This window comes from Capricornis sumatraensis, chromosome 12, assembly GCF_032405125.1.
Source record: "Capricornis sumatraensis isolate serow.1 chromosome 12, serow.2, whole genome shotgun sequence".
Lineage (NCBI taxonomy): Eukaryota > Metazoa > Chordata > Mammalia > Artiodactyla > Bovidae > Capricornis > Capricornis sumatraensis.
This window is the reverse complement of record NC_091080.1, coordinates 43,564,780-43,592,099: the sequence shown is the minus strand read 5'-3', so window position 1 is coordinate 43,592,099 and position 27,320 is coordinate 43,564,780. Positions and strand designations below refer to the sequence as shown.

Genomic DNA, 27,320 nt, shown 5'->3' with positions numbered 1-27,320 from the left:
TGTAACTGCCATTCTGTGAACTGTAGATGAATGTTTTAATAGTTGCTTCTCAAAACACTTGGACTTAAAACTCTGACCTACATGTGGTAAATGTACTTTTTTTCTGTAGAAAACCAAAGGTGTATTATTTTAAAAAAACTCAGTTTTCTTTTTTTAGGAAATTTGTGAAGGAACAAAAACAGGTTCAAGAAGAAATTAGTAGAATGTCTTCAAAAGCAATGCTTAAAGTCCAGGAAGATATTAAAGCTCTGAAGCAGCTTTTGTCACTGGCCGCCAGTGGATTGCAGAGGAACACTCTCAATATTGACAAACTGAAAATAGAAACCGCTCAGGTAAACTTGAGTGTCATTTTGTTGTAGGGTTTTTCATTTGTTTGTTTGTTTGTTTGTTTGTTAAATAGAAATAGGTCTTTTTAAAATTATGAAGTTTTGTGCATAAGAAAACCACATAGCACATGTACTTCTAAGTTACTGTAATAGTTACTGTTTTTATTGAGTGCTTACTTTGTATGGGGCAGTATTCTAAGCAATCTAGATATATTAATCCAATGATTTTCCACAGTAGCCCCCTGAGGTGACGTTGGTTAGAGAAGTAGAACCTGTAGCAAAGGGCTTGGTGCACAGGAAGTGCTGCTGCTGTTATCATCCTCAGGGTTATTTATCTTGTTTTTTTACGTCAGTGTTTTCTATGGTTATATAGTACAGGTTTTAAATAGTAATGTCTGTATCTGTGGATGAATAAACTTCATGAATCCTACATAAATGCATAGTTTAAGATAGAACAGCAGCTGTTTTTACATTTATTATGAAATTTGTTCATGAAACTATAGTTTGTCCTGCCTGAAAGGAAGTTTCAGCGCCTTGTGAAGGAGCTTCAGTCATAATATGTTCTCACAGCATATGAAGCTCTGAGAGTGGCTTTGTTGAAATCCTGAGATGGTTGGTATTTTTAGCTTGATTTTTAACTGGCTTTTTCTTTTTTAAAACCTCTGTTATATTAGGAGTTAAAAAATGCTGAAATAGCGTTAAGAACCCAGAAAACACCACCTGGACTGCAACATGAAAATACAGCTCCTGCTGAGTAAGTTAAATAAATGTTTGTCTTTAAAATAGCAGAACAATAAAAACCGTATACAGGCCATGGATTTCTTAGTTCACTTTTTAGCAAGTCTAGGTACTTTGTGTGAATTTTTAAAATTTAATTCTCATAATAATTCTGAGAAAGTATATCACTCCCATTTTACTGAAGGGTAAGTGAAAGCTAAGGTCGAGCTTTTAAGCACTCTTCTGCAGTTGCATTTCATATTGCTTACAAGGTCTGTTCCACTTGATTACGTTGTGCAGGTGTTAGAAACTTATGATTATACCATAAGTACTTTCAGTTTAAAAATATTATGATAGTCTCTTCCTTAAACAGGGCATACTAAGTGTAGTTCAACCCTTTTATTTATTTCCATAAATTTATTTGCATCCATAGCTTTTATTTGCATACATAATAATCTACAGGAAGAAAAATTGTGTAGATAAGCAGCTTGAAAAATCCCCATGTACCAGCTTGTATACTCATCTAGTTTCCACACATGTGATATATATCTTATCATCTGTTTCCATATCCTTTTGTGTTATGCAAGATGATAATAGTGAACATTGTCAGATGCTTGCCATACACCACCTGGGTGGCTTGGCTCTTTACTGCCGGATCTGACTGCGCAAATCCTCTTCAGCTGTCAGAGTCCTGTCTAAGAGATGGGGAGCCTGAGGCACGGAGATGGGAGTCCTGAGCTTCTGGGTGGGTGGGGTTCGTTGGACTCCTGGTCCCTTATTCTTTTTTTAAGTTTTGTTTTGATTTCAGATTTGCAAAAATGTTTCAAGAATAAAACCAAGAATTCTCACCTATCTTTCACCCAGATTCCCCGCATGTTAGCGTTTTTAATTTGCAGTTGTTTTGTTCCTTGCTGTCCATGTTTATAAACACATTTCCCCTGTGTAGAATTGTTTGTCAGAATGATGCCCTTGAATGCTTGAGTGCTTCAGAGTCTATTTCTTCAACATAAGGATATTCTCTTTCATAACCACAGTGTAGTGGTCAGACTCAGGCAGTGACAATGATGGTGATACTCCTATTGCCTTACTCAGATGAGCATGGAGTGAGCTGCTTTGCTGGACCTTCTCAATATCTTATCCTGCTGTCTTGTTCTTCATACTGCCATCAGAGCTAATTCTGAAATGGACTGAATCATGATTTTCCACTGTAAAAACTTTTTCAGTTCCCCATTTTTTATAGAATCAGTTCCAACTGTGTTTCATGCTATTCAAGGTCTCTTTTTCTAGCATTCTCTGGTTATGTTTATCAGAACAGTAATAGTAATTATATACTTCTGTAGTACCCTGTAGTGTTTTCGGCTTATAAGTAATTTTTATATATAAAAAATTATCAAGAAGAGGAAATTCACATTGCTACTGCATTAACCAAAATATAGAATTTACTTGAATTTTACTGTCTTTTCCACTAGTGTACTTTTTCTGTTCTAGGATTCTTTTCACACTGCATTTAGTTGTTATTTCACTTCCAGTCTACAACATTTATTCAGTCTTTTCTTTGATGACCTTGACATTTTAAAAAAAATATTGTTATTTTGTAGATTATCCCTTAATTGAGATTTTTCATGATTGGAGTAAGGATATGCATCTGTTTTTGATACCTTGATAACTTATATATTTGAGATTTTGTTTCGGTAATACTTGTGTCACTTAAAGGTATATTGTGTCATCAGACTAATTCAAAGGCCATACTTAAACAGAGGCCTGTTTTTGTTGGAGTTTTGAATATGAAGGAAGCAGTGTTTTCACACTGTGGTCTGACTTGGTGAATGTTCTCGTGTAGCTACTTCAGGATCCTGGTTCAGCAGTTTGAGGTGCAGCTCCAGCAGTACCGACAGCAGATTGAGGAGCTGGAGAATCATCTTGCCACCCAAGCGAACAATTCACATATCACCCCACAAGGTAACATGCTTTCTGTGGTCATTTTTTAAAGTGCTTTTAGTAGTTGTTGTCTTAAGCTGCCATAAGACAGTTTCCTTTAGTCATTGATTAGATCTTTATTTCTTACAAATATAAAATGCTGTTATGAACGATTATGATATAATAGGCACATGTCCTAGGGCCCACCTCCCCCAGATTACTGATAGAGAGAAGTCCTTCTCTCAGTCTGCTCTGCTGTCTTCTCTCTTCCTTAGCAGTATTGGTGTAATTTTTTTCATCCTACACGTTAACCGTACTAAGAAATGGACTCAAGTAAAAAGAATAATATTGATTGTGTTATATATGTATTTGTGTGATAATATGATTTTCTTTTATAGATTTGTCAATGGCTATGCAGAAAATTTATCAAACATTTGTAGCTTTAGCTGCACAGCTTCAGTCTATTCATGAAAATGTGAAGGTGAGTTCTCATTCCTTATTCATTTATCTGGACATCTGCAACAAGTGAAGTATTTGTTCATTTGCAGGACAAAAGTGTCCATGCTCATCACAGAAATAGCTCAAATTACTTGTAAGTGAAAAAGACCAACTCTGAAATAATCTATAATATGCCCAGACGCAACTGGTCAAGTGTTGTGTGAAGTGTGTTAACTTTTTTCATCAGCATATTGTAAATGACTTTCCACATTCATACATGTACTTGTTTGCCATCGTTTTAGTAGTTAAGCAGGATTTTGTTGCAGGTATGTGTAGTTTGTTTAACCCATTGTCTTTTGTTGGACATTTTGGTTATTTCCGTCTCTTATAGCACTATAGAAGGTAAATATTCTTAGTAGCAGAATCATTTCCCATTGCTTGAATTTTATGTGTGTTTTAAGTGTTTATTGGACCCTTCATTAAAAAACTTGCTAACATTTGTCCCTTCTAAACACAGGAAAGTGTATTTATCAAATAATAAAAATAAAAAATTTGCCACTGAATATTTTGAGTATTGTGTAAGACATTCATTTTTAAAAATTACTTGGGCTAAATATAGGTATACTTTACCAATCAAGCAAATATAATTGGTCTTTCTTGGATTTATATATGGTCAGAGAAAATCTTTAAAATTCAAAGCGTCCAAACTTGAATCTAGATAAATTCTTAACTGTATAGATTAGAGTTTCATGGAGATTACCAGTGTTTTCATTTTTATTCTGATGCATGGTGATAGGATTTTTAAAAATTAACCACTTAAATCATACTATTTTTGAAGTGATAGCATAGTTCAGACCTTTTGCTTTGATTGATTAAAAATTTTTAAACAAATTTTAAAATAACTTAATTTTTAAAAAATAATTTTAAAGGAGGGATTTTTATTAAATTCTCTTGAAACTTTGTAATCAGTGTTTAGTTGTTTAAAGTGCTGAAGGTGGTTCTCTCTTGGCACTTTGAAGTCGATGTTGTGCAGATGTTTTTCTTCCTTGTCTTATTATGAAAGTTTTCAAATATATAAAAAGTAGTATAAAGCTGATTTATTTAAGCTAAACTCTTAAGGAAAGTATTTAATAATTCCAGGGTGAAACAGAACCATTCCTATTCATAGCCTTAATTAAGGAAGATGTTGTGTTGGGTAATCCTACCCATCTTATGAACTTGGTAATTTTTTCTTGGGCATCCCTGATAGCTGAGTTTGTAAAGAATTCGCCTGCGATGATGGAGACCCTGGTTCGATACCTGGGTCAGGAAGATCTGCTGGAGAAGTGATAGGCTTTACTCACTCCAGTATTCTTGGGCTTCCCTTGTGGCTCAGCTGATAAAGAATCTGCTTGCAGTGTGAGAGACCTGGGAAGATCCCCTGAAAAAGGGAAAGGCTACCCACTCCAGTATTCTGGCCTGGAGAATTGCATGGACTGTATAGTCCATGGGGTTACAAAGAGTCAGACACAACTGAGCGACTTTCACTTTCACCGTGTTATTCTCTTTGTAAAATAATCAAACAGTATTGATAAAGTATACCCTCCAAGCTCTCTTTGCTTTGGTGACATTTTAATATGTGTCACCTGCACCTTTTAAAAGGTATTTAACATATATTTCATATACATATATGTATGTATTTAGTAAGCTTTTTATTTTTTAAAGCTGTTTACATCTAGGTTATCCAAAGGTTGGCCATTAAAGGGGAAGTTGTCATGAAAAATTAGTATATTTAAAATGGAATTTTAGATACTACTCTGCTTGTCTGCAAGCTCTCTAACTTATTTTGAAGAGGGCCTCAGGAAGCCAGAATATGCAGGCAGTTGATTGTAAAGACATATGGCTAAAAGCAGGAAGACACTATACAAAGGTGTGGTAGAACTCTCAAATTCACCACTTCCCACACCATGCATGTGCAGCGCCAGCACTGTGATTGGCAAGTTAGGTGAAGTATATGATGCTGGCAGTGTTTTTGATCTGTCTTTGCTAACTTATTGCATGGTTATATTCACGTTCATATTGTCAAAGTCAGCACAAGACGTGATTAACATGTTCTGTTTTTCATTTCTGTAGGTGCTCAAAGAACAGTACCTTGGCTACAGGAAAATGTTCTTGGGAGATGCTGTGGATGTGTTTGAAGCCAGGCGAGCAGAAGCCAAGAAGTGGCAGAACGCACCCCGAGTCACTACTGGACCCACCCCCTTCAGCAACATGCCAAACGCAGCAGCTGTTGCCATGGCTGCAACTCTTACACAGCAGCAGCAGCCTGCTACAGGTCTGAATGCATTCAAGTTATAGCTTCTTACTGTTAAAGTGCAGAACACTGATGTGCATTTTTATGAGTCTTCCTTTTGTGTTAGCACTGAAGAAATTTCTGAGTAACTGTTCCAGTACAGTCTAAAAATTGTGATGGACACAATTATAAACATATACCTGATAAAAACACAGGGTAGTCTTAGCAATAATTAATTATACATCAATTAGATACTGAATATTGTGAATTTACTTAATGTTATTTGCTGTGTTGCTATAAATGCCCTTTAGAACATGGTGTTTCACTACTGAATTACATTTAAGAACAGATTCTAAATTTGTGACTGTATCGTATATTGTTTTAAAGTCAGAGGTAAAGTAGCCAGAGGTTGCATTCTTCTCTCTGTGATGCTGACAGGCAGTGTGTTCTCGCATGCAGTGGTTACAGAATGCGCATACTCAGGATGAAGTATGTCTTTTTTGACTGAAATTGTGTTGAGAGCGGTAGGTTTGTATAATGACTGAAAACAGAACAGGCCTTCTTAACCAAATTTAGAAGGTACATGCTGGATACCTTTCAAAATGAACAGAACAGTGGCAAGAGCAGGAAAAAGATGTTTTGAATTGCTCTGGATTGTGCATGAGGTATGTGCTGGGAGGAGCAGATGAAATAACTGGGGAGATACTGGAAAGCAGATAATTGTAGTCCTTGGTTTAATTTCACTTCCTATGAGAGAGACATTTCTGTGGTCCAGTTCTGCGTGTTTAGTTTGGTCCTGGGTCTTTCAGAGATTATTGTCTTTTTATTTCTGCAGTCCTTTTTTGTCAGGCTTAAAGTGTGACATAGAGAAATACAGTTTTAATGGAAACTGTTTTTTTTTTTACTCATTCATACATTTTTGAATAGTGCTTATGAGTTACTCTGTAGCGTGTGTCTTTCTGAGAGTTCCATAGAGTCTGGTAGTAAGTTATAGTGTGCAAAAGCAAAAACTGTGCACGTCTAGATTGCATTCAGGCTGCCTCTACAGGAGAACCATTCTTGCTGGCAATTTAAAAAACTGTTCTTCACACTTAAGAGATGACAGAGTTGACTTAACCATCAGTGAATGGCTGATAATGGCTTTATGTCAAATCCCCCATGTTCCATGGCTGGACCCATGTGGACAGTGGTCCACACCGGCACTGTGTAGTAGTTCTCTAGCTGGCTAGGGTGTAGGACTGCATTGTTATATTACAGAGGGAAAAAGTCATTGTGGCGTTGGTTCCTAGCAGGTCATTGTGGGGTGGCTAGAAATCGAATCAGCCCTGTACTGGTGCCTTCGTTTCTCCTGATGATTTATTTTACCAGCTCATCAAACTAACTGTAGTACCAGTTTACTTTTCAGAGCAAATATTGATTCTAAAATAGACCAGAGATAGCAGAACTTGGTTAGGTATTCTTTAAATGTAAGAGATTTATATTCTAATCAGTAAAACTGGAGAAAAGTCAGTTATCTAAGCTGTTAATAAGGGAATTATGTTCTGTGGTGTATGCTAAAATTGAGGTAAAGTCACCTGTTGGATTTTTATTTTATATATTTTCTTATGTAGGCAGTCTTGAGAAGTTTGTAGGTTTCCCTGCATACATTTTGGGCTTAGAAAGATACTTGTCCCTAGGAAGATAACTTGTTCATTCTTCGAGTGCCGCCTCTGTGCCAGACTCCAGGGTTAGCAAGGTAAACAGTAGAGATGCGGTCTGTGCTCTCTGTAGTGGTGGAAAATATTAGCTTAATTTAGAGGAATCATCCTGAAGCACCCTTTGCTCATGTGCTTTGGTTCTTTCGGACCGTCGCCAGGCTTTGGGGACACTGACTGCCTTGTACCTTCCCTGTTTTTGTGAAGCCCATCTAGAGCTTTCTGATCAGGTAGCAGGAATTGTAGTTTATTAACCTAAATAGTATTACAGTGTTTTCATTTTGCATTGTATGGACTTTTGGAATGAGGAGCTGAACAATAGTGATCATTTTGTGCTGTCTTCTTGGTTCCCTTTTGTTTCTCCGAGGGTTTCCATGCCCCTTGGCCCATCCTTTTATGCCTGTCTGGGTCAGTCAGGATCCGCTGCTTTAGTCGCGTCACCCACCACTGGAGTGAGACTGAGCAGCTATTAGATGCATGCAACCCATTAGAAATGCCCTCTTTATTGCATTGCACTTTGTACCCGCATCTTGTCGCTTATGTCCTATGACTGGTGAAATCTTTTAAGTGCCAGTAACAGCATTTAAAGACCATCTAGATGAAGCTGGGTGAGGCTTGTATGCTGTTTTTAGTCAACCCTGTTGGTCTGTGCAAGGTTTGAGTCGTCAGGGGGCTTTGCTTCTGTTTGCATATAGGTTCTTGACTTTATTAATGTAAAAAAAGCAGACTGCTTCTTAAGCTGCTACCTTCTAAAGGTGCATTCTGTGTAGTCTTTCTTGGAGGTGGAAATATGGATGTAAGTGACTTCATGATCCTCCTTCAATGTCTTTTAATGAAAAAATATATGTAATAGACCTAAGGCCTGTGTGATTTATGGTTATTTCTTCTGAAAGCTGAAGAGAATTGATGACAAACTCCACAGGCTATTTATGTATGAAATTAACTTCATATGTGGATAGATTACGTGCTGGCAGATCTGGAGCACACTGTCCACCATGCTTCTGAAGCCTCTTAAAAAGCTTAAGACATTGACATTAGGCTTTTCAGTGTAATTTTTACTTAGGATAGATTGTTTTAAGCTAATGAACTGGGATTAAGTTTTGCTGTTGTGTTTTGACGCTTTTAAAAGTTCTTGGTGTTTACATAAAAAGACTTTTTCTCATGTGACTTGACTGCTGTTTTTAAGGAGAGCTGAGACATTTTGTTAGGAATTCCTACTTTCTAGCTTTTAGTCTAGGTTTGGACATTTAAGGTGTATTGCTAAATAGGAAACTTCTTCCTTTGAGTTTCTTGTGGTTTTACAATTTTGTTGTATGTAATAACCAAAGGAGCATTCCCCACTAAGTCAATGAGTAAAATTTTTCAAATTGGGGGAAAATAGTTTTTGTTTTTTTAAGAAAAATTATTACTTAAAAAAAATATGATTTAGGAATAACCATCCTAATTACATTAGGTATTTTGAATGATCATTGAAAATTATAATAAAAGAAAAATTTAGCACTTTAGTCGTTTTCCTGTGAATTCAGTTTTACTTTTAAGAAAGTAGAATTTATCCTGAAAAATATGAATTAAAGTGCTAACTTGATTTTGTTATGTGTGAATATATTATACAGTAACTTTTGTAAAATGTTACTCTACATGAAGGTTTCACTTTGGGCAATCACTGGGATATGTTACTACTAACTGGGTATTATTTATGGAACTAAGAGCCTCTCATTGAATGACTAATGACTATTCAGATTTTGAGACAGATTTCTTGACTTGTTTACGTAATCTTTGCCTGAAGGATGTAGATTCTGCTTCTAATAGTGAAACTAATTTATATGGTGGCCAGAGTGTAATATATGCTAATACTTTGGCATGGGAGATATTTATCATGAGTTTTTACTATTAAAAAATGTTATACATTTGCCTACTAGTTTTATAAATGATGTTGCCTTCAGAATTTGTGTGAAGGTACAAAACTCAAAATATCATGTACCTGTTGTGCAATGGAAAGTCTTGTCATTCTTAGAGTTCTTGATTACCTATATCCTGAATATTAATGATTAGAGTTGCTCTTAAAAGCAGACCCGCACACAATGAAAAGCATGTTATGTGAGTAACTCTTGGGACTTGTAGGGCTGAGGGCTGTGGTGTACATTATGCTCTAGGGTCTTCCACCAGCAGTGCCTCCTATGAACACGTGACACTTAAGTCTCTCAATGTTAAAGAAACTGGATGTGTGTTTTCTACATAATACTTCTGTTAGAAATAAGAAGGTAAAATGCTTAGTTTCTTTTTCATATAGTAACATTTTACAAAAGAGCTGCTAGCCAGGTATTTTATTCTCAAGTTGATCTCAAACTGGATGTAAAAATTTAAATCTTTTCTAATTTATTTTTTAATAGTAGTGTAAGAACTCTGGCTACTGTTGGTGTTTCTTTATTTTCTGGGTAGAAGCTATTTGGAAAGTCCAGTTTCTGTCCCAGTGTAGCAAAATGTAGTTTCTTAGTTTCTTTTTTTCTTCTTTCTTTAATGTTTTATAATTTTACACTACCTTTTTGAATAAAGAAACCTCATTCTTCATTGAACAACTTGAAGGCTTTGATTTCTTTAAGAAGTCTAAATATCAGTCTGTATGTTACTTTGGCAGTTCCCTCAACTTTGAGATGCACTGATCACTGTGCTTGAAAAAGACAAGACTGAAGATTGTACTATGAAATTTATCAAATAATTTTCATAAATTATCAAATGAGAGATTTTTAGATTTTTGTATTCTGCTTAGTTTAAAAAAAAAAGTAGTTAAAAAAGAGAGGCTAGTAAGTTTGATGCTATTCTTGCCAAACAAACTCAGCCAAAATCTTTAACAAATGGGAAAAGGATGATTTAATCGTTTTGCATCTGAGTACATTTTCCAAAATGTTGAGAAGAAACTTCTGAATTGAAATCTTGAATGTATTGAATCTGTCAAGGTACACAGCAGTGCCTTTGTAAATGTTCATTCTCTATCTTATTTAATCAGGTGATAAGTGGTGTGATGTAGCAGAGCCTAACAGTAGAACTCAATTATCACTTTTTGTGAACAAGTTGGAATTGTCATGTTACTGTGTAATTGATTTGCTTTAAAATGAACAATAAATTTAATAAAATAAAACATTGTCTTGTTTTTTATCTATTTATTTATATCATTTATATTTTCTGTAAGAAGTCATGCCCAGTTTTTGGTTCTTACACTTATGAAGTAACATGATGGTTTTGCATGTTAGTGTCAGTCTCTTTTGATCAATTGGGACTTGACTCTAACAGTAAGGAACTTATTTTAAAAAGAAAAAAAGTAAAAACCTTTACTGATTACAGCAACTAATTTTAACAGAAAACAACTGGGGAGATCTAAAATCATTCTAGAAGTGAAACTAAAAGAACTATTATTTACAATACATTAAAGATTTCAAATTATTTAGTAGGTTAAACTAACACTTTTCGTATGGTAAGCCTCTTTTGTCTTAAGTGTGAACAAGTTAATTTTTTTTTAATTTATTTTTGAATAGGTAAATCTGCTGGGACAGATAAATTAGGCTGGGGAGACATCCTGAAAACTAAGTTTTAGCAAATAGGATTTGTTAAAAATAATGACTGTTCATTTTAAAATTAATTTCATAAAGAAATTTAATCTTGAAAGAGTAAGGCAAATTTGTTTTTTTTTTCCCCCCCATTTTTTTTTTTTTTTTTTATACCAGGGCCACAGCCATCTCTGGGAGTTAGTTTTGGAGCGCCATTCGGCTCAGGTATTGGCACTGGCTTGCAGTCAAGTGGCCTAGGTTCTTCAAACCTTGGAGGTACACTTTAACTTTTCTCGTATTGCATTGCACTATGATACATTCGAATTGCTACTAGCCTGTAAAAACCTCTAAGAGGATCTGCTCTTTGGGAAGTGAAGGTTCTATCTGGCCAAAAAAAAAAAAAAAAAGATTCTCTAAACATATCAGTGCTTTCTAAAATTATTAGAGCTAGAATTTTAAAAATCATTTCATCTCTATGAATAGTAAATATAAAAATGTATTAAAATCAAATGGTAAGGGTATTTATATTTTCAAAGCAATATGCTAAAATGTGAACTTGAAAATTGCTTATTTTTATTAAATTAACTTTAAAAAGTTCGTTGGAGTTCAAACTACTTCTGGACAGACATTCTCCTAATCATCTTTCTTTTCTGAAAATGCAGCTCTTTAAATGGGGAAATAATTTTATCATAAATTGAACAGCCCGACTTCTGTCCATTTCTAAGCACTTTTGGCCTATTTGCCTTTATGTATACTTCTATACATAAGCAACTGTTTATTTCAATAGTTTTTATAATGTAACTAGTAAGGTAAGTCTTCTGCAAAATATACTGAAGTACAAATGCATTCCCAATTCTCTGGTGTGGTTAATTGTAGGTTGATTGTATTTTGACGGGTGCATTGTCATGTAATGAGTATTGCCGTTAGAATATATCATCATAAGAGGTAAAGCCTATTAGCTATATGGTTATGTAATATATTAGACTGTGTTAGGAATTATTAGAATTAATGGCAGACAGCATAATTCCTGTGGTTTATGTTCGTTTGTCACCATATTTCATACAGTTACAGGCAATACTATCAAACTCAATAATTTAGGTAAACTATTACAAAGTAGCCAAAGATGATTTTGAATTTCATTTTCTGAGCACTTGAAACAAGTCTTCAAGTACTTAGCAGACTCTGCTCTAGAACTCTGTATGATGAACACATGTTCTTTATTTAAATTGTGACTAGTATTGTTACCAGAGAAACCACGCTGCCCCCTACTCCCAGTTTCTCAGTGTTGCATTGCTGGTAATGTTGCAAGAGCCTGCTCTTCCTGTGTAGAATTAGTGACTGACTCTCATGTGGTCATGCACTTTCCCAGTGGTGAACTTAAGTGAAAGTGTTTTTGTAAAAAGAGTAAAATTACTATGTGGTACATTGGGTTTAAATTGTTGTGCATGTGCTTATTTATGAATTTAGTCTTTTTTCTTTCCAAAATGAAATAACCTCTATAGATATATGTATATGTGTTTGAGGAAAGTCATACTTGAATGGTCACTGAAATTTCTAGTCTGTTTGGGAGAGAAAGTACTATTCTTTTTTTTTTTATGGCTTTGTTCTTTAAAAACTACTGAGGGGTTGTAAGCTTAGTCTGAACAGATCTAAATGTTTTATTTGAGAATTGATCTAGTTCTTCCAGAAGTCTTAGACAAAATGGTAAATAGCAGATCTCCTCAATAGGGCCATGGTTTCAACACTGTTTGTTACTGGGTGTGGCTTGTCAGTATCCTTTCACCTGTGTTTTACCTCCATGTGTCTCTCTATCACCCCCACTAGGCTTTGGAGCTAGCTCTGGTTTTGGATGCAGCACCACAGGGGCCTCCACATTTGGATTTGGAACAACAAATAAACCCTCAGGAAGTCTTAGTGCAGGTTTGTGTGTTTTAGCCTGAATTTCAGGCCATTAGGTGCATTATTTTAAAAGTATAAGTGTTGTTACTTCCAATATCAAGAAAGATCCTCGATTTAGTTTCTACCCCCTGGATGAAGCCTACAAACCTAATATTCGTATAGCTTTCTTTCTCATATGCTGAAGGTCAGGTTAGTAGAACCTTTCTAACAACTTAAGTTTGATACAGTAAATAATTACATATGCTGTTAACTATGTAGACATTATTTTGAACCCTATGACTAGCTTTATGCTTAAATAGTTTTTCTTCATTATTACAAAAATAAACCCACTGAGTTTTAACCCAGTTTTTATCGTTATTCATTCAGGAGAATAATTGTTCTCCTGAAGAGATACCATTATATAAATTACAAGTCCCTCTGATTTTAAGAATACCAATCCTACAAATGATTATTAATTGGATGCTTTGCTTTTGAAATAGGTATAATCTTTTGACACTTCTAATAGAGAATTCCAAATTCCGTCTGCTTTTGCATTTTTTCTATATTTATAAATAATGACTTGTTATATTTTATTTCCTTTTTTTATTTATTTACTTTTTGTGGTCTCGCAGCATAGCTTGTGGGATCTTAGTTCCCCAACCAGGGCTGAGCCCAGGCCCTTGGTAGTGAAAGTGTGGTGGATTCCCAAGCACTGGACCACCAGGGAATTCCCAATAATGACATATTTTATTGTACAATGCTTAGGGATTAATAGCATGCCTAAAATAACAGCAATTTAATGTGGATTAACTTGTTAATTGAGGAAATTTTGAGGAAATTCCATTTAAATTAAGTAGTGTTTAAAATCAGTAGTTCCTAGGAAGTAATAGAATTCAGTGGTATCAGGATTATAATTTAAATATTAGATGCTAACATTAATTAGCTAGGCAGTATTTGATCTTAACTATGTGAAGGCTCTTATAAAATAGTAACAATTGGTACTGCTCTTCCATGTGTTCTTTGTCCTGAAAATTGTGGTTTGAGGCTTTCTTAGAGGACTTAGAATTGCGAGGGTGGGTCCAAAGGCCGGAAAAGTCTCTCCTCTACATTTTGATAAAGTGTATATGGATGGCTGAGGAGGAAGGCATCTTGCCATATTTAGCTAACAGAAAAGTGACTGCCAACTTGAAGTTTTCCGTTGATTTCAGTTACTTGTGTAAGGTTTCTCTCTTGCCCTGGATCATTCAACTTGTGTCTATAATAGGGCCACTTAGTTGTCAGCTAAATTATTTTCCTGTAAAATTCCATGTTAGAAATTTAGGGCTAAGACATTTGCTGTTTTCATGGGTTATATATTCTTTCAGCTAGAGAATTATCCCCATTTTTTACATTTGTTTTTGTGACTTAACTTCTGATATGAATATTTTCTTCCCTAAACATAAGGCTTTGGCAGCTCAAGTACATCTGGGTTTAACTTCAGCAATCCTGGCATCACGGCATCAGCGGGTTTGACATTTGGGGTGTCCAATCCTGCCTCTGCAGGCTTTGGGACAGGAGGACAACTCCTTCAGTTGAAGAAACCTCCAGCTGGAAACAAAAGAGGAAAAAGATAAACCTATGGGTTGATGTGCTGAGAGAACCCATAGCAGCATCATTCATTCTCTGAGTCTATTTTTCTAAAGTTGATGCAGTAAATAAATTGCATCCCAGGAGATTTATAAAGTTTTGATATTTTTCCTTACTTCTGGAATTTTGAACTCTGTTCTTGTTTGCCATGCTAAACAACTTTTCTCTTGTGAATTTGAAACCTAGTTGTATATCTTTCATTATTTTGATTCTCAGTGTAAGAAATACTCTTATTACATCACTGATTGATAAAACCTACTACTATTTAACCTAGTGTTTTAGCAATGTTTTTGTTGATAAGGTTTACATTATGTGAATATATGCACAGTTGTTTCTTATATGGATGTTATGAACTCTAGGGCCTATATTAGAATCTGTGTGTTCCTTGACAAAAGGCCTTTTGAACTACACTGCAGGGCATCTTGTGAATATGTATGTAAAATATATACAGGATAATACACACAGCCGTGTGTGCATATGAATTATATATTTACAGACCTACAACTTTTGCCTCAGACTGTTCCCCTTTTCTAAGGGTATTCCATTTTTCACCTTTTATGCTTCAAATCCTCAGTGCTTGTAGAATGAGGAGCTAGAGGTACCAGGTCTTATAGTTGCTTAAAGACTTAGTGAAATGGTTACTGGTGTAAATATTGGCCAACTCAACAACATTGCCCCCAGTCTTCCCCATTTTTGTTTCCACCTTAATCTCAGCAGCTCCTCCTGTTGAAGGCTGCTGTGAGACTGAGCAGACATATCTCTCAACAACTTCACTCCCCTATGTATTCTCATATCCAAGATGAACCTTCAGGAGCACCTTTGAATTCCAGACTGGTGTCTGGGGGCAAAGAGCTTTGGAGCCAAATTGATTCTATGCAGGTGTAGGATGCACTATTATTTTAGTGGAAACTTTTCTAGCTGTTCCAATACAGAGTTCTTTCTTACAGGGCTATTGATATTGACACCAAATGGAGTGGCTTATCAGCCTCTTTTATGTCTTAAGTAAGTACATAATTTGAAATAGAGAAATGGTATATTTTAAGAAAAAAGTATTCTCTGTAGCAACAGTAAACTATCCCCTCTTTTAACAGTGAACAGAAAGCTCCAGATAATAACACAGAGATATGTCAGGTTGCATCTGTGTATTATTAGTATTAGTGATAGAGAGTGGGTGAAAAAGAGAGCCCTTGGAAAGAGAACTGCCTTAGCCATGATTTCAGACAGAAACTGTTATGTAGACCTATTTATCTTTCAAGTACAGTTTTCAGGTGAGATGCTGAACATGGAATTTCATTGAAAATAGTTTAATTTTTTATATAGAAGGTTTTGTACATAATGTGCATCAAGTGAATATTTTCAGAATCATTTTCACCAAGGCACCTTTTTTTCTAAAATAGGTATTACATACAATATATATACATATATATATATTTTAGTATAATGTTAGTTGGGTTTGACAAAAGTGTTGTCAAGTCTGTTTTATTTATCTGCATATATCGATGATTGGCTTTTGGAGTTGAAGTTTTTGCACCTTGATGCATTAAAATAAGGAAAATGCTTTGTTTCTGAGCACTGAAGTTGTTTTTATTTTTTGCATACTTCTCTAATACTGCAGTCCCCAGATCCAAGTTTTGGGGAAGCGTAGGAAAACGTGTTTAATTAAATATACAATTACAGCAAACTTTTTTTTTTAAAAGGACATTGCATTGTGCTGCAAAAAAATCTGGATATTTATATTTCTTGGGTTTTTTTCTTTGTATTTTACATTTTAATATGTTGACCATTGGGACTTTGTAATGAATCTGTTTGTGACAGGAGTTTAAATGTGTTGTCCCCGTGTTCACTGTGTCCCTACTCTGTCCAGAGCCTGTCATGATGTAAACAATAAAATTTACTGTGTCAGCTGCTTTGAATCTTTATAGGCGTCAGTAGTCGTTCTTAACACATAATTTCCTTATTATTCCTTATTATTTCCTCTTTCATTCTCTGGTTGGTTTTTAGTGTTTTGTTTTCACTGGTTTATACATCTTGCTTTTTTAAAAAACAAAAAAGGCTGAGCACAAGATAGCAAGTACTTCATCACTCGCTTTTGTCTTTGCAAAATTATAACATTTAAAATTATAAACAAAAATACTGAGTGAAAAGTGAAAGTTGCCTTCAACTCCTGGGCCCCAATCTGACTCTCTTCCGCACAGTGTCCACTCTTCGTAGTTTGGTGTGTATCCTTTCAGACCTTTTAAAGAATGCCTTTCAACTTGTGTACAGATGTTCGTTCTTTTCCTCTCATTTTCTTACATTTTATTCTCTTAGATCCTTTTCCTTTCTTTTAACAAGTGGCTTAAAAGTCTTTGTACTCCGTGACTTGCCTGTCTCTCCTTGAATGGCGAATCAGGGACATCTCTGCACATCAGGCCATGGAAACTGACTTTGCTGACTGACCATGGGACGGACACCAGGTCATCCACTCTAGCTGCTCCCTGTTCTTCCCAGTATTTCACTTTTACAGAAGGAGCTGCAGTGAATATCCTTAAACGTTGACAGTTGGTGCTCATGTTTAATGCTTCTTTGGGATCGATTCTAGAAGAGGAATTGCTGAAAGAAGCATACAGAATGTATGTTTTAATGTGAGACTGCCTTCCATAAATGCTGTTTAAACAGATGCTCCTGCTCTGTGAGTACCCACTTCCTGTCTGCAGCCCTAGATAACCATCAGTCTTTAAGTCCATGTGAGCTGGAGCTTTTTAGCATAAATGTTAGTCGTTTGCATATTAATATAATTGCATATTAATATCCTGTGTCCATTTTATACCAGATGACTTGGGAGTTTTTTTCTTAATGATGTCTGTAGGTAACATAATCTAACATTTTTCTTAGGAGACGAACGACTCCTAGCTGACTTTCTGGGAGTCAGCTCGGCTTCAGATTCCTGTCTGGAACCTGTGTGGTCTCTGGCAAGTTTCTATTTTAGACTCAGCTTCAGCACCTGCAAAATGAGGACAGTAAAGACGTGTGGTCGTATGAGGGTTGTGTCTACGTGAGGCACTTGGGTGTGGTCCCTGACCCTGTAGAGCCTTGTGTTGGGTGACTGCTCTAGGACCTTTAGGACGTATCTATTTCGTCAAGTTCAATTTCTTCATAGGAAAAATACTTTGGGGATTTTTTTTATTAGGTTTATACAAATAAAATCTGTACCTGGGGAGAATCAATGTCTTTCTATGTACAACCTGGTATGTGCATTTGTTAGGTCTTTTCTTTCAGCAAGGTTTTACAGTGTGTGTGAGCTCCCTGATGGTTTCCCCTAACAGCTTCTTAATTCTGTTTCTCATTGAGGGTCTTCATCCTACAGTCAGTACAAGGTCATTCACATTATTACAGATGTAGATTAACTGTTCTTTTGTGATAATATAGTATGCCCAAGTTAATGTACTACTGATCTCAAATAGGGGCTTCCCAGGTGGCTCAGTGGTAGAGAATCTGCCTGCCAGTGCAGGGACATGGGTCTGATCTCTGGGTCGAGAAGATCCGCCGGAGAAGAAAATGGCTATCCACTCCAGTATTCTTGCCTGGGAATCCCCATAGACAGAGGAGCCTGGTGAGCTACAGTCCGGGGGGTCGCAAGAGTCAGACACAACTTAGCAACTAAACAACAATCTCAAATAGTATCTTTGCAGCAAGAGAACCTGAATGGTGCCTCCAGAAATTTTGCAGTAGGGATATTTCTGTGTGGGACATATTTGAGTTGGAACAGTTTATCAGAAAATAGGCAGCATCACCTTCTATGAGCTTTGCTGCAGCCTCTCACTGTGGATGAGCCTGGCTGCAGTGTGCCTACTGGAGCACACACCACAGGGTGTTACTCGGGTAACATTACTGCATAATGTGGGCCTGTGTCCTGGAAGCACCAGGGAGTGCAAATCTGAATCTCACTCACAGTCGTGTCTTAACTTGTGTGTAGTCTCTATGAGCAGCACACTCAGAACTTTATATACTTGACTTTGTATGGCCTCATTATTTCTCTCAAAAGCAGAAATCTTCTGTGTCTAGATGAAGGAACAGGGTTAGATTAAGCAGCTTCCATGAGGTCACATGGCTGTTTAAGTCCTGGAGCTGGGGGTTTTCTGTGATACAGGATTTTCATGTCCATCCTTTCCAGAGCACTAAAGGTCTTTTACAGTGGGGTTACACACCTGCAATAGACTAGATCTCGGCAGGTGAGGTGAGAACAAAGGTCTCTGGGCTCGAGGGAGTGTAATCATGTGTGGGGTCTAAGGAACGTTCTGAAGACATGGGAGTGCTTCACAGCCTGACCTGTACTCCCACCCACCCCTTTGAAAACCCTTGCACACCATGGCCCTTCTAGGACACCATGTCCTTTCCACCACTCCGCTTATGCACCAGCCATTTCTGTGAAAGTCACATTACTCTTTGCGACCCCATGGACTATATAGTCCATGGAATTCTTCAGGCCAGAATACTGGAGTGGGTAGACTTTCCCTTCTCCAGAGGATCTTCCCAACCCAAGGATCGAACCCAGGTCTCCTACATGGTCTGGAGTAAATGTTGGCCTTTCAGTGCCATCTTTTCTCACCCTGAAAACACACCTCCAGTCCACGTAGACTTTGGGTCTCAGGGGCAGGCTTCCTTACATGGTTTCCTTGATGGGTCTGCCTCCCACTTTAGATTGAGTAGTCCCAGAACAGGAACCCTGTCTTCTGTTGTTTCGGTTTGGTGTTGTATCATCAATACTAACCATCTAATTGAATTTCATAAATAACCTCTGAGTTAAGTAAGTAGTGCAGTGGGAAAAGGTTAGTTAATTTGGTGACCCACTGCCAGCCTTTCTCTGGACGTTGGAACCATGTTGCTGGTGTAGAATTTTGCACCACCACTTAGTAGGTGAGTGACCTTGGTGAGGTTTAACATCTTTGTGTCTCTTTAGTAAAACAGCACTACTACCAGGTTGACTGTGCAGACTAAAATGAGTTAACTTAGGGAAGATGAAAACTAAGTATGTAATAAGTAGTATCTACATATGTCCTAGTACAGTCTAAACTATTTTTTCTTTTTCTCTCAGGCAACAAATCACAGGTTTTAACTGGATTTCGAAAACCCAGTATAACAGAAGTCAATGAGCTAGGAAGAAAAATCCAGTTCTGAGCAGGCACTGAGTCAGCAAATGTCTACTTTGCAAGAAACTTCCGATTGTCATCTTGGGAATCTCATTTGTTGTGGAGTGAGTTTGGTCAAGATTTTTAGAATTTAGGAAAGAAAGCTCGCCCCTGTTGTTTAAAGACAACCTAATGGATTATATACCAGATCCTAGGAGTGTTTAAAGCAATTGCAAGCAGCCTGCTAATCCAGTGTATGCAAGAAGTAGAGGAAAATTCACAGATGGAACAGGGAAAGCTGATCCAAAAGGCAACTGGCCAAGTAGAGTGAATTAAATGTTTGTAACTTTAATTATGCAACTCATACTATTTTTTAAAAAGAGCTTCATTGAGGTATGATTTACACACCATAAAGTGAATGAAGGGTGCGTCTCAGTGGTTTTTAGTGTATGGACAAAGTTGGGCAATATCACAGTCTAATGTCAGAGCACATGGGTGTGTGCTCGGTCATGTCAGACTCTCAGCAACCCCGTGGACTATAGCCTGCCAGGCTCCTCTGTCCATGGGATTTCCCACACAAGAATCCTGGAGTGGATTGTTGCCATTTCCTACTCCAGGGTGTCTTTCCTATGCAGGGAAGTCCTGGAGTCTCTACTGTACCTCAACATTTTTGCCACCCCAAAGAGAATCCCCATATACATTAGCAGTCACTTACCGTCACCACCACCCCAAGTACTTGGGACTGTTCATCTACTCTCTGTTTCTACATAATGTGCCCATTCTGGCCATTTCGTATAAACATGACTAGCTTCTTTCACTTAGCACAATGTTCCCTAGGGCCATCCATGTTGTAGTAGAAACCACTACTTTATTCCTGTTTGTTGCTGAATAATATTCCATTGTGTGGATATAATATATAATCAAATGTATAATTTTTTAAATCAAACGTGATTAAATCTGAAGGACAGAAAAAAACAAAAAATATGAATAGAGTTTTAGGAACCTGTGGTATAATGTTTAAAAATCCAACCTCCGTGTGAAAAGACTCCCAGAAGGTGAGGAGATAAATGATGGAGCAGAGACTACACTGAAATAAATAACAGCCAGACACCTTCTAAACTGGATGAAACACATGCCTTTACAGACTCAAAAGGCTCACCGAACTCTGAGCAAAACAAATTCAAAGACACTCTGCCAGATATAGTCAAACTCCAGGAGACCCAAAATAGAGAAAAAAGGGGACTTTGCTGGTGGTCCAGTGGTTAGGACTCTAAGCTTCCACTGCAGGATTCAATCCCTGGTCGGGGGACTAAGATACCACATCATGCATGGCAAAAAAAGAAAAAGTTAGTATGGGAAAATAATAATTAGAATAATGATGAATTTCTCCTGAGAAACCATGGAAATGTCTGTAGAGCACTGAAGGAAATGGATGCAGATGTATGCTTACGATGACTCAGAGGCCAAGGGTGTTGGGGGAGACTAGGGAAGGTTTCCAGTTACTTGACCATGGCCAAGTTTATAGCTGTGCTTTCCAACACACTAGCCTTTTGCCTTAGGTGTCTACTTAAATGTAAATTAACGGAAAGTAAAAGTGAAGATGTGGTTCTTGAGTAAGGCTAGCCACATGTGAAAGCTGCATGTGACTAATGACCACCATACTGCACTGCATAGATCCAGGATGTTTCCATCATCACAGTCCTACTGGACAGTGCTGAGCACGTGCCCACGGGAGTGGGTGCTGACAGAGACTGTGGAGGAGGGGAAGTTAAGGAACCCTGAGGCCAGGGTGCTGTGAGGACTATGTACACAGATACTGGAGTCACCCAGAATTTCCCAGGAGTAGTATTGGAAAGAGTGGGAGTCAGGAGCTAAAGAGTCAGGAGCTACAGAGAGGAGGAATGACCCAGGGTAGCCAGTGGTGCAGCTTGATGGCCTGAACTTTGGAACACAGGGATTTTTTTGAAAGCACGAGGGAGGTTGGCCCAGAAGCAGCCTCCAGCAGATTCCTGTTTCCCAGCCAGGTGTAGGGAATATGAGAGCAGGCTGCCAGAAGCAGCGCCCTGGGAGAGAGGTGGGTTTCCGTCAAAGCGAGAAGACGAGAGAGTCCAGTTCTGGGGCTGTAAGGGACTTTGCTGAGAACTGACCTCCCCTGCAGACACAGAATTCAAGAACTGGGGAAGGGCAGGTGATGAGATTAGGGGTCAATGTGCAAGGGTGTAACATGTTTAAGTGTGAGGGTTGAGGGGTGGATGGGAGTGCTGGGGTAGCATGTTGTTCAGTCACTCAGTCGTGTCCCTCTTTGTGACCCTACGGACTGTAGCATGGACTCTGCAGTTCTATGGACTGCATGCACACCAGGCTTCCCTGTCCTTCACTATCTCCCAGAGCTTGCTCAAACTCATGTCTATTGTGATACCATCCAACCATCTCATCCTCTGTCATCCCCATTTTTGTCAGTCTTTCCCAGCATCAGGGTCTTTTCTAGTGAGTCGGCTCTTCACTTCAGGTAGCCAAAGTATTGGAGCTTCAGCTTCAGCATCAGTCCTTTCAATGTATATTCAGGATTGATTTCCTTTAGCATTGACTGGCTTGATCTCCTTGCTGTCCAAAGGACTGTCAAGAGTCTTCTCCAGCACCACAACTTGAAGGTATCAGTTCTTCAGTTCTCAGCCTTCTTTATGGTCCAGCTCGCTCATCCATACGTGATTACTGGAAAAACCACAGTTTTGACTATATGGATCTTTGTCAGCCAAGTGATGTCTCTGATTTTAATATACTATCTAGGTTTGTCGTAGCTTTTCTGAATCAAGCATCTTTTAATTTCATGGCTGCAGTCACCATCTGCAGTGATTTTAAAGCCCAAGAAAATAAAGAGTTTCACTGTTTCCAATTTTTCCCTATCTATTGGCCATGAAGTGATGGGACTGGACGCCATGCTCTTAGTTTTTGAATGTTGAGTTGTAAGCCAGCTTTTTCACTCTCTTTCACTGTCATCAAGAGTCTCTAGTTTCTCTTCCCTTTTTGCCATTAAGGTGGTATCATCTGCATATCTTAAGGTTTATTAATATTTCTTCCGGCAATCTTTTGATTCCAGCTTGTGATTCATCCAGCCTGGCGTTTCGCATGATGTATTCTGCTTATTTTCAAACACATATGCATGCTTCCCAAGTGGCACTAGTGGTAAAGAATCTGCCCGCCAGTTCAAGAGATGCAAGAGACATGGGTTTGATCCCTGGCTCGGGAAGATCCCCTGGAGGAGGTCACGGCAACCCACTCCAGTATTCTTGGTGGAGAATCCCATGGACAGAGAAGCCTGGTGGGCTACAGGCCATGGGGTCACACAGAGTTGGACGTGACTGAGCATATACTTCCCTAAACGTTTCATTTAGCTTGTTTTTGAGTGTTATAAAAATGCTACCTTGTGTGTAGTCTGTAAATTGCTTATTTTGAGGTTTACCCATATCATATCTAGGTATATCTAGGTGCGTGAATTTTCACAGTGGTGTAACATACATTGTGTAAAGCTCACTGTTTCTGTCTCCTGAGGGGGAGCTTTGTTGTTCCTACACTGTTCTCTATGATGAACCCATGAACATTACCGAGTGAGTTCCCTGATACACTGTGTAAGAGGGTCTCCAAGGCAGTGACCTACTAACTGATTGTGACTGTGGCTCACAATTAGTAAGCCGTGAAAACAAATTAACAGAATGCAACCAGCATCTGTAGATTTCAACCTGACCTGGCATGTTTCAGTAAGCCCCAGAATGGAGAACAGACAGTGTACAGAGGAGGGGCCTGGTTGAACATAGGGGGATCCTCAAAAAAGCCATACTGTGGACCAGGGAACATAGCCTCACAAACGTTATCACAGCAAAGCTGAGAAGACTCTAGGACGTCAAACACCAGGCTTCTGAAACTGTTGGATCAAAGATAATATTTACCAAGAGGATGAATGTGTGCTTTGAACACAATTATTTAAGTGTTCTAGCAGAGAAGGTGCTTCCAGAAATGTGAAGGAAAAATGATCAACCTCAAATGGAAGTGGAGAGAGAGGGGCATGTGGATTCAGCTGGAGCATCTGTCTGCTCTGCCCAAAAGTTATTCGGAAAAAAGTATAAACTTGAGACAAAAAGATGAGCGCACATCCTTCTACTCCACCATTCATCTTGTCTCAAAGCTATGGTTTTTCCAGTGGTCATGTATGGATGTGAGAGTTGGGCTGTGAAGAAAGCTGAGCGCCGAAGAATTGATGCTTTTAAACTGGTGTTGAAGACTCTTGAGAGTCCCTTGGACTGTGAGGAGAGCCAACCAGTCCATTCTAAAGGAGATCAGTCCTGAATATTCATTGGAAGGACTGGTGCTGAAGCTGAAGCTCCAATACTTTGGCCACCTGATGCGAAGAACTGACTCATTGGAAAAGACCCTGTTGCTGGGAAAGATTGAAGGTGGGAGAAGGGGATGACAGAGGATGAAATGGTTGGATGGCATCACCAACTCAATGGACATGAGTTTGAGTAAACTCCAGGAGTTTGTGATGGACAGTAAGGCCTGGAGTGCTGCAGTCCGTGGGGTCTCAAAGAGTTGGACACGACTGAGGGACTGAACTGAACTGAATGGAAACATTTGTGGACAGGTGTTTGTGTGATTGGAGGTTTTCATTTTTCTTGGTAGATTCCTAGGAGTAAAATTCCTGGGTCATACGGTAAGTTTATGTTTAACTTTTAAAGAAACTGCTAAAATGTTTTCCAAAATTACTGTACTGTTTTACATTCTCACCAGCAACATATGAGGATTTTAATTTCTATCCACATCCTCAACACTTGTTATTGTCTGTCTTTTTTAATTATAGCCATTGGGGTTTTAATTTGCATTTCTCTAATGACTAACAATGTGTAGAATTTTAAAATGTGATTCTGAGCTTTTGTATATCTTCTATTCAAACCTGTTTCATATTTTTAACTTGGGTCATTTGTCTTATTGAACTGTTTTGTGTAAGTCCTTTGCTAGATATATGATTTGCAAATCCTTTATAATGGTGTTTTTTGCAGTGCAAACATTTTTTTATCTCAAGGAAGTCAAACTCTTTCCTCTTTATGGACTGTGTTTTTGGTATCCTGTCTAAGAATGCTTTACTTAATCCAAAGTCACAAAGACTTTGTTTTCTTGTAGAAGTTTAATGGTTTTAGTTTTTATATTCAGCTCTATGATCTATTATGAGTTAATTTTTTTATGTGGTGAGATGTAAGGGTTTAAATTCACCTTTTTATATGTGGATATCCAATTGTTCCAGCATCCTTTGTGGAAAAATGTTCTTTTGAGATGTGTGGAGTGAAAAGACATTTACCTTCTTTCTAGGTGCTATATAGATTTGTTACAGTGTCCCTGAAGAGTTTGTACATCAGCTGGCATATCTGTAGTCGTGTTCATACCTGGTTGTGTGTCTCTACTGATTGTCTCTAGTTAAAATAACCCTCACAAAGTTAATACGTCACTTTAAAAACTGGATGAACATTGAGAATCGTAACAGTCGCCTGTAATTACAAACTGGAAGCAAATCGGCAGTGCTTCTACAAGCTCTGCATTCATGGCCGGTTCACACCATGTCCACCCGCGTGCTTGCTTTTTCACTGGATGCTCCTGCTTTCTTTTGCATCTGCTCTTTCTTCAAGGTGGAGGGGAGAGGAAACTCTAAGTTTTCCTGAGAGACACCTAGGGAGGATGTAGTGCGTCAGGACTGCCTTTCTGGATGTGATGGCTGGTCGGGCAGGCAGGGGAAGGCAGCTTCCTTTCCCAACCTGTTTTCCAGATAATTCTGCCTCCAAGTATGGCTGACAGAGGGGTCCAGGTCCACTCTGCCCAGCTGTTCCTGGATGAGAGGTTGCCCTCTGGAGCACAGGCATCAGGCTGTACTCTAGACCCCCCATCACTCGGGGAACAAACAGCACACCTGGAGCAGACCCAGCTCCAAGACGCCTCCCATCCCCATGAGCACGTGTGTATGCAGGTTACACCACACATGCCTGTGTCCCCCGCTGAGTGCCTGCCTTTCTCAGGGCCCTCCCTCACCCGCTCTGGTCACCCTCTGGGGTTCTTTCTGTCTGAGCTCAAATGGAGCAGTTCTGACTCTCAGGTCACTAGGGACAGGGCTGTGACCACAGTCAGCAACCCGGGAACTCAGAGCCCATCCTGATGGACCATCCAGATGAAGGGCTGCTCTGTTCTCTGTTTAAGCAAAACACAGATGGTCAGATTGAATCTAAGGCAGTTTTCTCAGAATGGGGCAGAGGCTATGCATATCAGAGCCACCCAGAATGCTTGTAAAAAGGTAGATACCCTTAGGACTACTAGCCACGACTTACTGAATCCGGTTGGGGGAGGGGGATGTGTAGGTCCTCAGCTCCTGGGTTTAGTAAGAGGTGCTTTTCTTTGCAGAAGCTTAACACCTACTGGTCCAGGGGATGTCACAGAAGGACATGTAGAACTGACCATAGTCGACTGCTGTTGAATACAAGTGTGGCTCTTGATCCTTTGTACAAAATGGACTTTATTATGTTTGTAGTCATTGCATTTCAGAGTTTAAAGAGACTTACTGCTCATCTTAATAAGGCCAATGGATACGCAGTGGCTTGCCTGAAAAACCCATTTTTCTTTATTCCACTGTCTCCTTAGTGGCATGTCTATAAAAGTGCTCAAATGGGATGACAGACCTTTCACCCAAAGGTAGAATGCAACTCACAGAAAGAATTGTGAAAGGGAAATGGGGAAAAAGAATTATGTATTAGTTGTCTTTCAAATTCATCTAAGCATAAAAGGTTAACTTCCTCTGGTGATGGAGCATATTCTGAGATAAGCAGAAAATGCTGACATAAATTATCGTGAGTCTGTGAAACTTGTTTTACTCGACCTTGTAACTGAGTTTAAATTGTGAAATCAGATCTTAGTAGAAATCACATATTTAAAAGCCTTTATAAGTCTCTGAAATTTCCTGTTGATGTTTGAAATTTACCTTAGGTAGAAGGCTACTGCTCGGCTACTGAGACACTGAGTCCTAAACTTCCTCTAAGAAAAGGAAATAATCGAGAAAGTGTTTGAGGAACTGTGTCATCCTTAAAGTTAGGAAGAAGTTACCTTATTTATGGAGAATTATATAAATGACAATAAGATACTGGTGGGGAATTTGTAGTGGATGGGCATTCTTTATGTCCAAGGTCTTAATTACTTCCCAGGGAGCATCACACAATGGACATAAAAAGGTCCAAACACACATAGGATACAGGTTTAGGGATTTGCGGTTTTTGTGATGGGAACACCATGGTCAATATACCAGCTGATGCTCATAAACACATTTCATTTTTGAAATAAAAAACTATTGAGGCACTTTGAGAAGCTTGGCTGTTGCTTTGTTTTATGTTGACAAAAACAATCTATACATGGGCTTCCCTGGAGGCTCAACTGGTAAAGAATCTGGCTGCAATGTGGGAGATCTGGGTTTGATCCCTGGGTTGGAAAAATCCCCTGGAGGAGGGCATGGCAACCTACTCTAATATTCTTGCCTGGAGAACTCCATGGACAGAGGAGCCTGGTGGGCTATAGTGCATGGAGTTGCAAAGAGTCGGAACGACTGAGCAACTTTCACACATCTGTATACAGCATTCTTTATAATAGCAGGTTCCAGGCAAATCTGATGACAAAGAACTGAAAGATTCAGAAATGGTGCAGGGATGTGCATTAATCAGTAATACTTTGGTTGCCAACAATACAAACCTTTCTGGTTTCAGGAGTGTTTGCCACACTTCAAG

At 38.3% G+C, this 27,320-nt stretch overlaps 1 protein-coding gene across 3 annotated transcripts in view; it reads left to right on the top strand.

The window, feature by feature from the left end:
* The window catches only part of NUP58 (nucleoporin 58), a 33,001-nt gene extending 13,434 nt beyond the window's left edge, over positions 1-19,567 (top strand). Inside the window, exons 9-16 of one of the 3 annotated variants that reach the window (XM_068984404.1) lie at positions 158-332; positions 1,001-1,080; positions 2,884-3,002; positions 3,359-3,441; positions 5,511-5,712; positions 11,084-11,182; positions 12,731-12,826; positions 19,485-19,567. In XM_068984404.1, coding sequence (XP_068840505.1) covers positions 158-332; positions 1,001-1,080; positions 2,884-3,002; positions 3,359-3,441; positions 5,511-5,712; positions 11,084-11,182; positions 12,731-12,826; positions 19,485-19,567 — 937 coding nt within the window. Of the gene's footprint in view, positions 1-157; positions 333-1,000; positions 1,081-2,883; positions 3,003-3,358; positions 3,442-5,510; positions 5,713-11,083; positions 11,183-12,730; positions 12,827-14,227; positions 16,249-19,484 lie in introns of those variants that run through there. The other 2 variants (XM_068984403.1, XM_068984405.1) reach the window with 2 other exon arrangements.
* The last annotated feature ends 7,753 nt before the right edge of the window (positions 19,568-27,320 follow it).